Here is a 12607-nt window from a genome sequence, read left to right as displayed (position 1 = left end):
CACTCTATGAGCCTGATTACCTGCTAAGTGTGGTAGGTGAGCTAGTTGGAAATCCATCTGGTGATGGTAGTATTTATTTCACATTGTTCTATCTTACTCAAAAATAGGCTGTGATCTCATTTATAAATTGACTTCTTGATATCTGTCCCACATTGTTTTATCTTATCAAGAAGTAAACTGTGATCTACTTTGTTAAATGTCTCACTGAAGTCTAAGTAAACTGTGTTATTCCCTAATTTAGTCACTATGTCAAAAAAGGCAATAAGGCTTTTTTATTTTTATTGGATTTTGACAAACTCATGGGGGCTTCTTTTAATTGTCTTCTTTGTTTTCTCCTTTTATAGTACATAAAACCTGACACTTTATATACAATTGAAGACAAAGTAAAACTCTTTAAACATTTCATAAATCAGTGATCCCTCTTCTCTTATTAAACATCAACTAGAGTATTAAACCTGTAAGTGAAAAAAATATGCTTTATTCAAGGTGAACCTTGTTTAAACAAGAAGGAAGAACTGGGACAGAAGAGCATTTTGGTGATGGTTCACATATATACTGGCCTTCCAGCTCCAACGGTCCTTGGAGAAAGCTAGTTACCTTGACCCCTTCCAGTCCGGCTTCAGACCTGGTTACAGCACAGAAACCGCTTTGGTCGCATTGACCGATGATCTCTGGAGAGCCAGGGATGGAGGCCATGCGTCCATCCTGGTTCTCCTTGACCTCTCGGCGGCTTTCGATACCATCGACCATGGTATCCTTCTGCGACGACTGCGGGAGGTGGGGGTGGGAGGCACTGTTTTGCAGTGGTTCTCCTCCTACCTCTCGGACAGGTCGCAGTTGGTGTCGGTTGGGGGGCAGAGATTGTCCCCTAGGCCCCTAACATATGGGGTGCCGCAGGGTTCGGTCTTATCCCCCCTACTATTTAACATCTACATGAAACCGCTGGGCGAGATCATTCGGAGGCACGGGATAAAATACCACCAATACGCGGACGACACTTGTATCTGTCCGCCCCGTGCCAACTCAATGAAGCGGTGGACGTGATGAACCGGGGTCTTGAGGCCGTTAAGAACTGGATGAGAGCTAACAAACTGGTACTCAACCCGGACAAGACCGAGTGGCTGTTGTGTTTCCCTCCCAATAATTTGGCCAGTGTTCCATCGCTCAGGCTGGGGGGTCAAATTTTATACCTCTCAGATAGGGTTCACAACTTGGGAGTCCTCCTGGACCCACAGCTGACCTTTGACCATCACCTGTCGGCTGTGACCAGGGGGGCATTTGCCCAGGTTCGCCTGGTGCGCCAGTTGCGACCCTACCTGAATTGGGAGGCCCTCACAACAGTCACTCGAGCCCTTGTGACCTCTAGGCTGGAATACTGCAATGTGCTCTACATGGGGCTGCCCTTGAAGAGCATCCGGCGACTTCAGCTAGTCCAGAATGCGGCCGCGTGAGTGATCGTGGGCGCACCGTGGTTCGCCCACATAACACCTATCCTCCGCGAGCTGCGCTGGCTACCTGTTGATCTCCGGGTGCGCTTCAAGGTGCTACTTACCACCCATAAAGCCCTTCATGGTAGTGGATCTGAGTACTTGAGAGACCGCCTCCTGCCAATTACCTCCCTTCGACCTATTAGATCGCACAGATTAGGCCTCCTCCGAGTTCCATCCGCCAGTCAGTGCCGACTGGTGACAACGCGGAGGAGAGCCTTTTCAGTAGTAGCTCCAACCCTTTGGAACGATCTCCCCATGGAGATTCACACCCTCACCACCGTCCAGACCTTCCGCACAGCCCTTAAGATCTGGCTATCCCGTCAGGCCTGGGGATAAAGATTCTAATCCGCCCCACCCGAATGTTGAATGAAAGTTGTGTTTTATTGTTTTTTTTTTATTCACGTACTGTCTTATGTTTTGTCTTGCACACCCCCTCCCATGAATTGTAAGCCGCCCTGAGTCCCCTCAGGGAAAAGGGCGGCCTATAAATAATAAATAAAATCTAAAAAATCTAAAATATATACAATTAAGAGATAGCTTTAAGTTAGATAAGAAAACTGTTTTGAATTTGGGGAAAAAATAAATTTGAAATTGTATTGTGTGCTAGCGATGAATATGACAGGGTTCAGGTTTACAAAATGTTATTGAAACTGAATTTGGAAAATAACTATGTTAAGGACTCCTTGATTCAATGGGTTAGAATGTTGGCTATAGTATGATTGACCAATCAGAAAATATATAGACCTATGGACTGAAGTTTACTTTGAATTATAACATGAATCTTCTATAAAGGAGTTTCAAATATCCCAGAAATGTTTGTCCTAATTCATAAGATTTTTAAAATATAAAACTGAAAACAGAGTTTCTCCTGTCAGCTTTGAGGTTAAAGATATTTAAAAATTGAAGTTTATTTTTATATATTGCACTCTTTGAAATGTCTGTCTCATATTTAATTTAATTCCAGTTGAATTAAATCTGAAAAAGGTATTTAATACTTATTTATTTTGAACAGCAAAGTTGTTGGTCTTAAATTAGTATTTAAACACATAGTTTTTTTAAAAAAAAATATTGAATAAACATTAAAACATTGGATATAGACCAACCTTTCTGGCTTTGTCATTTCCATGCATATTTTAACATAACAATAAATACAGTTTCTACTTATCATTCATAGCTACTTTGATCATATAAACATATTCCTTATCTTCCTTTGTATATTTACCTAACACATAGTTATTTTTAAACCTCAAAGCATAATCCCACAAGTTGGTTATTCGTTCTTCCCAGGTAGGCATCAAAAATATTTCCGGTAAGAAGCATATAGCATTGCACTTACCATATGCAGAAGACATCAAGACTACTTTGAATGAATATATGATTTATTTTAAAATAATACATGTGCTTGGATTGGAATTTATTTCAAAACTTGTATATTACATGGCAGGGCAATGTCACTCCAATTAATATATAGTCAAAGAAGGTATGTGGCTATAAACTATCACATCGATGAACCACTATGAAAAATATATGAAATGTGAAAATGTTCCAAAATAAACTTTTCATTTAATACACAACCGAATAAAATTCCATATTTGTATATGGTAATTCTTTCAAATTTGGGCAACATATGGACACATCTGATCTGTTTACCTCAGATACAAAATTTATATCATTCACATTAAACTGGTTAGGACACATCCATTATTTGGTCTTGAAATAGATCTTCTTTTATAGAATCCTCTCCTTCCTATCAGGTTTCTTTACGAATGAAGTTAAACCAGGGTCAGGAATCTGTCCAAATTCCTTCAAAGTAAAGTAATATATTTAAAACCCACAAAAGCAATTATGATTAATCTAAAGATGCTTCATTAAATTTAAAATAAAAAATTACAGTTATTTCCTTATTAAATGTTCCTTCTTGTTCATCTCAGGCCTCAATAAAATGATATAACACTTGGGGGTAAAAATGCACCCCAGTAAACCAGCACTGGAGGATAAGATAGAGAAGATCTCCACAGCTACCATGTATTTCCCTTTCGTGCTCAGGTAGGTTGGAATAAACGTCAACCAAACGCTGCAAAAGACCAACATGCTGAAGGTGATGAACTTGGCCTCATTGAAACTGCTGGGAAGCTTCCTGGCTTGGAAAGCAATGTTAAAGCTGACAATAGCCAGGAAGCCCATGTAACCCAGGACACAGTAAAACATGATAACTGAGCCTTCATTGCATTCCATTATGATTTCTCTCTTCAGTGAATGTAGGTCTGTTTTTGGGAAAGGAGGAGATGTACACAGCCAAACTGTGCAAATTCCCACCTGGATGAAAGAACCCAAAAGGACAATAGAATTGGCCAGTCCTTTCCCTACCCATTTCCTCAATCCAGAGCCTGGTTTGGTTGCCATAAATGCCAGAATCACAGTCATGGTTTTTGCCAGTACAGATGAAAGTACCACTGAGAAGATAATGCCAAAAGTCATTTGCCGGAGAAGGCAGGTCATCTTTTTAGGTCTTCCCATGAAGAGGAAGGAGCAGAGGAAGCAAAGTAGAAGGGAGATGAGGAGGATACAAGTGAGGCTCCAGTTGTTGGCTTTGACAATTGGAGTCTCTTTATGCATCCAAAAGATTCCAAGCACAAGAACTGTAATCAAAGTTAAAACAATAGCTAATGTAACAAAGAGGATTCCCAAAGTTTCATTATAAGAGAGATAGGTAAACACTTTGGGAATACATTGACTTTTAATATTGTTGGAATACTGATTTTCTGGACATTTCATGCAGGCATCCATATCTGGGAAAAGAAAAAAAGAGTTATCTTTCAATATAGCAAACTTTCTATCAGTATAGAATATATAGAGTACAACTGATGTTGATACAAGTTACCTATTTTATAAAGAGAGATAGCAGTTCTCTCTTTTTTTAATACAAAATCATGCATCAGTCTCATAACATGAATTTAAGCCTGAGCTCCTTCATTATGCACAGAGGATGTTATTTGAAAATCAGAAGCAAACCAATTTGTTTCCTGTCCCTTCTCTTCATTTGCAAAATGGACTCTTAATTTCCATTCCAGTTTTGACTTGCAATATTTGCAACTTCAGAGACAAATTTGTAAAAATAAATATAATAAATAGTTGATACTAATAAATCAATTTGAAATGGTATTTTAAAGAATGGATGGAATAAGAAATTGGAGGACCCTATTTTGTCTAAGCTATGAATATTAGTCAGAATAATTAAATTAAACAATTTAATAGATCATAAACTATATTATTAGATATCTCTATTTTTACTGGAATAGACTAAATTATCATATTCTTGCAAAAGTAAGAAAGCAATGCTTCACTGAATTATTTTTTGTCACATTGCATATATTAATTTATCCTTTGTATTAATTTGACCATGAGAAGTAATATTTACATATTCTTTGAACTACATCTTCAATAAGTGGGTAGCTGAACCATGAAAATCAATTTCCCATGCTTTTCTTTTTGCTTAGATATAAGTCCCTCAGCAGGAAAAGGATAAATAAATGGCCCACATTGCTCATTTATTTAAAATCTGGTGTTGCCTTGGACTATAAATGAATTATTTGAAATTAATGTATGTGCTTCTGATTATACTACGATATATCTTTCTAAAAAGCTTTTGCTTAAAATTTTAATTACATATATATACATGAGAAGGACATATATGAGAGAGCAAAGTAGAGGAAGACAGAGTGAGAGAGGAGAGAATATTATTGTGAGAGATTCTTTTATTTGTTTTGATCCAAATAAATAAGGGCGCTGGTCTGGATTTTTTCTGCTCAGTTAGCCAAAAGTCTCACATTATTTTGTCCTACCTATTTCATCAGAGATCTGTCCTTCTGAACATGGCACACAATCATAGCAACAAAATTTCTGACCTTCCTTCTTCTTTCTGCTAGAACCTGGATAGCAGTGGTCATTACACAGAGAAAGGGGAAGCACCTGAACAGTAAGAGATATGAGAGGATCAGAGAATAAAACACCTGCTTTAAAAAAGCTTTCTTAAACAAGGAACACATAACCTGGTTGAGGAAGCAGAAGAAAATGCAATCCAAGTTCTTTTATAGTTAGAATGTTCAAAACCAGAATGTGGCATTACAGGCAGTTCCCGACTTACAACCACAATGTGGTGCAGAATTTCAGTTATGTGAAACACATGATTGTTAAGTGAGTTGCATGTTTGTTAGGAAAATTGGCATTTTTTGTTGGAAACTAACTAAAAACTCTGCAAATTATGGTTATATGACCATGGAATCAGAGGTGGGTTGCGGCTGGTTCTGCACGGATTGGTCAAACTGGTAGTAGTGATGGTGGGAGGCTCCACCTACCTGCCCAGATGCTTCTGCACATGTGCAGAAGTGTCGCACTTACGCAAAACTGGTAGTATCAAAATTGGCAACCCACCACTGCATGGGACATTTGCAAGTGTTCATTAATCTGAGTCATATACCCAAAATGTGATTATGTAACAAGGAAGGCAGCAGTCTCTTCTTCAAGGATGGGTTGTAAATAGCTTTCTTTTTTAGTCCCTTTTAAATTAGAAAGATTGTTAAATGAACAGTCATTAAGCCTAGGGCTATCTGTAGTTACACTTGCAATTTTTGCATCCCAAGCATAATTGGAAGTATTTACTATAACCTACATGGAAAATATTATACCTCATCATCTTGAAAGGTTCCAAAAGACTTAAATGTCATTTTCTTCAATTACTGCCATGTATTTTCCAATGGCTCCAAATAGTGCTTTATTTTTGTTATTAGCTGACAGCTTCTTCTCACCTGGTTAAAGCTTCTGTGCCATACAATCTGATTATCATTAAGAGTTAATTCTCTGCCTGGTGGAGCTCGAGGTTCTAATGTTCCAACTTTGACTCGGGAAAAGGAATTATTGGGGAATGTAATCCAGTTTGCAACATCAAAACCTGTAATCAGTTTTCTGTTTTCATCAAATGTAATTGTGTCTCCCATACTGTTGTTGAATACGATGCTTTGCAAGAATGAATGAAACTGTATTTTTTTTAAAAAAAAATGAAATAAATTAACAGCAAGACTTTGAAATCATGACAACTATATCAAATTATTTCAAGCTGAACATCTTGAAATACAGCTTTCAAAAACACAAATGGGGATTGAGTTTATCTTCAAAGCAATGTTGTCTGGACAAAATTCAGCAGTTCCTTTGGCAAGATATCCAAAATTGGCTTGCCATTACATTTTTTCTGGGTTTGAGAGAGGGTGACTGGCCTAAGGTTACGAGCTGGCCTAAACAGAAGCAGAAGTTACATTTCCCAATTTCTAATCAGCGCCTTAATGACTACACCAAATTGCTTGTCATCATATATCTTTCATATTTTTTAATCACAGCCATTCTCTTTCATCTCATTAACATGTTAGCCCATTTTTTTAAATATTAAATTACATATCTTTAAGGCAGAGATTTGTGCTACACAAATTGTGTGGTATGAGAAATATCAGCCTACAAAACTTTCAGGAACATAAGGGAAACTAACTGAAAAGACTAATTAGAAAACCTGCAGGTTGTTGGCTACACAAAATCTGAATGTACTCAATAATGGATACTCAAACAGCGTTTCTCAAATTCCATGACAAAGTGGCCAGATGGATCATCCAAAAATGATAACCAATCCAAACCTTAGAATACCTTTTCTACTCTCTGGACCTCCAAAATAACACCCAAATTAAACTTTATATCACTTTTTCCATCTCTACAACATCACTTCATAGTCTGCCATCTACTCTATAGCTCTCAGAATCCAAAAGATAATTCACATATAAAACTGCAAGTCTTAGAAAAAACAGCAACAGCCATTTCTGGAAAAAGGCTGTGGACCCACTAAATTATGCAGACTAGAAGAACACTATCTCTTAAACCAAAGATAATCTTTTAAATGTATAGTTATATTGTTTCACAAATAGGAAAGAAATACCCCTGAAATAAACCTACTAATGTAAAAGTTTTTATTTTTTTGCAAGAAGACGAGTTCTTATTCAACAAAATTCATTGGTAAATAGTGCTGTATAACATCATTCCCGGTAGCATTACTGAGATTAGGGAAGTATGACGGCCCTATAGAACAAACAGTGTTTGCATATTAGAAATAAATAAAATACCTGCCATGGTTTTAAATTCTGAAATAATACTTGCTCGGTACCTAGTGCATTTCTACATCTGGATCTGGACTTGAGTAATGCATGCAAAGAATGTACCATAACATAGACTGCATTGTAAATGTTGTAACTGTGTCCACTCATTGTCGTTTCAAATAATATGTTTGGCAAACTCTCTAACTTCTCATCTCCAGTGCAAAATGTGTTGCTATTTTCATTTATACTGGATATGTGTAATAGGCAGTCAAATGCCTGCTCCCAAAAATTCTGAATGAAATTGTCTTCTTTTGCCCAAGATGGCCTTACAGTGTGAAGAAATTCTTGGAATCCAGGGGGCTCTTTTGAGCGAACTGTGAATGATAGGGCACCATAAAGACTCTGTATGTCCCAAAATTTCTGCATGGACTGTGATTCAAAATTCCAATGGGATGTAACAATCCACACTTTACCCAAAGGTGGCCATGAAAAAACAGATGCTACAAGGATGATAATTCTCAGATTTTCCATAGCTGGAATTACTCCATAGATTAAACACACTTTTACTTTATTGTTCATAAAAAGTTGATAATACATATATTCCATTGTAATCAACCTTATATATTCTTCCAGAAATGCCTTCCTAGGTGTTCTAAGTAAGAATGCATAACAAATGTTGATTTGGGAAAGCAGTGGTTCAATTTTCTGCAAAAACATGTCCCCATAGTCATCATCCACAGCCATGATCCCAATCCAAATCCATCCAAAATGCTGAAGTAATTGAATAATCCCAGTGTATTGATGCATTTCACTTGGTACCATCTGGTACAAGCATGGAAATATATTCTTCTCTCCATGTCCTGAAGAAAATGTCCCATAGGCAAGCTGAAAGTCAATATAGAGCAAATAATCAGAACCACTATATAAGAATATGAAATCAGATTCATATTCATGATAAGTAGGATAGACAGTCAGCATTGAACTGTTGGGGAAAATTATATAAGCAGTTCATATATATGCAGTATTCTATCAATTAAAAGGGTTGTTTATCTGTTCCTGAGAATATTTTAGCTGAGTGTGAAAACATAGCACAAAAGCCAGGCATTCGTGATCTGCAAACACCTGATAGTTCAATTGCTGAAAGAAACCAACTAGCAAGTATAAAAGATAGAGGACATTCTCTAGTGGTCATACCACTTTGAAACTCAATGCCACCACGAGATTGCTAATCTTCAATATTTGGAGGATACTACAAAGAGTTTCTAAATATTTAATTATCCTTATACTTTATTCCTATTTATATTAAATGAAAGTACAATACAATGTTTTCTGAGATTTTCCCCTATGAAACTAAACTGTGCAAAGTGGCCTAAAGGTGTTTTAAGAATGGAAGGAAATAAAATACACCTGGGATTTCTAGGGAGCCATCTCAAGGATCTACCTGTGGAATCTTGTAGTTGGCAAGGATTGTGGCCATGTTGAATGTGGTCTCCGTCCAACGTCCTCCAATAGCAGTAATAAATGTTTTCTTTAAATCACAGGTAAAGTTTGGGACAAACTTCTGCTGTGTAGAAAGTAAGCTCAACATTGCTTTATATGTTATCCTTGCAGGGAAGTAGTTGTTCACAATGTGGAAACCTAACGTGATGTTTGGTAAGACCTCAGTGTTCCTCTTGATCTCCTTGATAGCAAACACCAAAGCAAGGATATGCTGATACATCTTTGGCACAGAACTGCAATAAAATTTTTGAATAGAATAGAATAAAATAGAATAGAATAGAATACTTCTGTCAGGAAATTTCTCCTTAGTTCTAGGTTGCTTCTCTCCTTCTCTCCACCTGCCCCCCCTTATTTATAGTAGCTGGATGTCTGGACCTACAATCTGGCCACCTAGTGTGTCTACTATCATCTACGGAGGCCCAGAAATGTCATCTCAGCCCTCTCAAAGGAACTTCTTCCGACTGTGGGCACAGCTTTTGGGACGTGGAGGAAGGGAGAGGGACGGAACACCCCTTTCTGGACTGCTCCCCCCCATTGAACTTACGGAACTCTTACCAGAACTCTCACCAGACTTGCAGAAGAGAAGATTAAGACAATTAAGACCTTTATATAAGCCTCATACGCTCTTTGCACGCTGCGCAATTTTTAATTTTTAAAATTTTAATTTAATCTTAAATTGGCATGATGAGTGTATGAGATTGCATGTGAGTGAGTGAATGCTCCCACTTTTATTATCCTATATTGTTGTATCTGTGTGTTTTTAATTATCACGTGGGGACTGTCTGAGTGAACGAATGAGTGTGTTTGATTCGGAGGGCCTGTCCGGGAATGCGGGAGCTATAGGTGTGGTTGGGAGAACCACGGACACGGGAGTGGGCCAGAGCATTATGGTCATAACGGGGAGGGGCAGATATGGCGGGGGCTTTAGGGCTGGCCATTACCGGGGAAGGAGGGTTCGCTATGTCACAGCGATCCCTCCTTCCGGCCCTATGAGTCCCACTCCGAGGCCAGATGGTGCAAGTAATCAGGACCCTGGTCTCCGGCTGTTGTCGCTAAATGCCAGGTCTGTTGTTCACAAGGCTCCCCTCGTCCGGGACTTAATTTTAGACGAGGGGGCAGACCTGGCATGTATTACTGAAACCTGGCTGGGCCCGGAGGGAGGAGTCCCCCTCGTAGAGATGTACCCAGAAGGATTTCAGGTGCTTCATCAGCCGAGAGCTCAGGGAAGGGGTGGGGGTGTGGCTATTGTTATTCGGGAGTCTTTGGTTCCTCGTAGGATCCCTGCTCCAGAGCTTGTCGGGTGTGAGTCCCTGCTGGTGAAGCTGGACCTCAAGGGTCAAGTGGGCTTGCTGATAACGTACCTGCCTCCCAACAGCGTTGCAGCAGCCCTCCCCTCGCTCCTCGAGTTGGTAGCCGAGCTGGCAATTGAGTTCCCCAGGCTTATGGTCCTGGGTGATTTCAATTTGACTACGCTCGGTGAGCACTCGGATGGGGCGCAGGAGTTCATGGCTTCCATGACAGCCATGGGCTTGACCCAGATAATTCGGGGCCCAACTCACTCTGCGGGTCACACGCTCGACCTCGTATTCCTCTCGGAGCAGTGGACTTGTGATCTTGGTCTGAGGGGTAATGAGATCATACCCCTGTCGTGGTCAGACCACTGCCTACTGAGGCTTGACTTCCGGAGACCAAACCCCCACTGTAGGGAGGAGGAACCGACCAAGTGGTTCCGCCCCAGGCGACTTATGGACCCTTTGAGGTTCCAGACGGAGCTTGGGGTTATTCCTGATACTCTCGCCCACAGTCCGGTAGAGACTCTGGCTGCTGCCTGGTATTCGGCAGCATCGGAGACCCTCGACCGGATTGCGCCACTACGGCCCCTCCGAGGCGGTGGATCCCGGAGGCCTCCTTGGTTCACCGAGGAGCTCCGGGAGAGGAAGCGCCGGAGGAGACGCCTAGAGCACCTGTGGAGGTCCGATAAATCCGAACCGAACCGAGCACTTTTAACAACCTGCACCAAGGATTACATCAGGGCACTTAGGGCAGCAAAGAGATCTTATATTGCCACCTTGGTTGCGTCCGCCGAGTCTCGTCCAGCCGCCCTGTTTAGGATAACCCGCTCCCTCTTAAATAAGAGGGATACGGGGGACCCCTTGCAGGGTAGGGCTGAAGATTATGCCCAGTTCTTGGTGGACAAAGTTGCTTGGTTTCGCTCGGATTTGGACTCCACCTTTGCAGAACCAGCCGAGGCACGAGAGGACGATTTGGTTGACCATCGCTGGGTTGAGTTTCAGGATGTTACTCCCGGGGACGTGGACAAGGCCATGAGGGCTGTGAGCGCCTCCACCTGTGTACTGGACCCGTGTCCCTCCTGGCTGGTTGCTAACAGCAGGGAGGTGACACGGGGCTGGATCCAAGCGGTTATTACCGCCTCGCTTCGGGAGGGGCACTTCCCCGCCGCACTTAAAACGGCGGTGGTGAGACCCCTCCTGAAGAAACCATCTTTGGATCCAGCCATACTTAACAACTACCGTCCAGTCTCCAACCTCCCCTTTATTGGGAAGGTTGTTGAGAAGGTGGTGGCCTACCAGCTCCAGCGGTCCTTGGAGGAAGCCGATTACCTGGACCCCTTCCAGTCCGGCTTCAGACCTGGTTACAGCACAGAAACCGCTTTGGTCGCATTGACCGATGATCTCTGGAGAGCCAGGGATGGAGGCCATGCCTCCATCTTGGTTCTCCTCGACATCTCGGCGGCTTTCGATACCATCGACCATGGTATCCTTCTGCGACGACTGCGGGAGGTGGGGGTGGGAGGCACTGTTTTGCAGTGGTTCTCCTCCTACCTCTCGGACAGGTCGCAGTCGGTGTTGGTCGGGGGTCAGAGATCGACCACGAGGCCCCTATCATATGGGGTGCCGCAGGGGTCGGTCCTGTCCCCCGTACTATTTAACATCTACATGAAACCGCTGGGCGAGATCATTCGGAGGCACGGGATAAGATACCACCAATATGCGGACAATACGCAGCTGTATCTGTCCGCCCCGTGCCAACTCAATGAAGCGGTGGACGTGATGAGCCGGGGTCTTGAAGCCGTTAGGGACTGGATGCGGGCTAACAAGCTTGTACTCAACCCAGAAAAGACCGAGTGGCTGTTGTGTTTCCCTCCCAAAAATTTGGTTAGTGTTCCAACGCTCAGGCTGGGGGGCCAAAATTTACACCCTTCAGACAGGGTTCGCAACTTGGGAGTCCTCCTGGATCCACAGCTGACCTTTGATCACCACCTGTCGGCTGTGACCAGGGGGGCATTTGCCCAGGTTCGCCTGGTGCGCCAGTTGCGACCCTACCTGAATCGGGAGGCTCTCAGAATGGTCACTCGCGCCCTCATGACCTCTAGGCTGGAATACTGCAACGTGCTCTACATGGGGCTGCCCTTGAAGAGCATCCGGCGGCTTCAGCTAGTCCAGAATGCGGCCGCGCGAGTGATCG

The 12607-nt window shown here is 41.8% G+C and overlaps 1 protein-coding gene across 1 annotated transcript; it reads right to left on the bottom strand.

Annotated features, from left to right (window-relative positions):
* Positions 1–3383: 3383 nt before the first annotated feature.
* LOC116521521 (vomeronasal type-2 receptor 26-like) lies at positions 3384–9341 on the bottom strand. The gene is made up of 5 exons (XM_032236183.1): positions 9063–9341; positions 7745–8506; positions 6296–6523; positions 5333–5459; positions 3384–4279 (listed from the first exon to the last, which is right to left on the bottom strand). The coding sequence occupies exons 1-5, from the start codon at positions 9339–9341 to the stop codon at positions 3384–3386; spliced, it is 2292 nt and encodes a 763-aa protein (XP_032092074.1).
* Positions 9342–12607: the final 3266 nt, after the last annotated feature.

The sequence above is a fragment of the Thamnophis elegans genome, chromosome Z, assembly GCF_009769535.1.
Source record: "Thamnophis elegans isolate rThaEle1 chromosome Z, rThaEle1.pri, whole genome shotgun sequence".
Taxonomy (NCBI): domain Eukaryota; kingdom Metazoa; phylum Chordata; class Lepidosauria; order Squamata; family Colubridae; genus Thamnophis; species Thamnophis elegans.
Note: the sequence above shows the minus strand (reverse complement) of the source record. Positions and strands in the feature narration are given on the sequence as shown.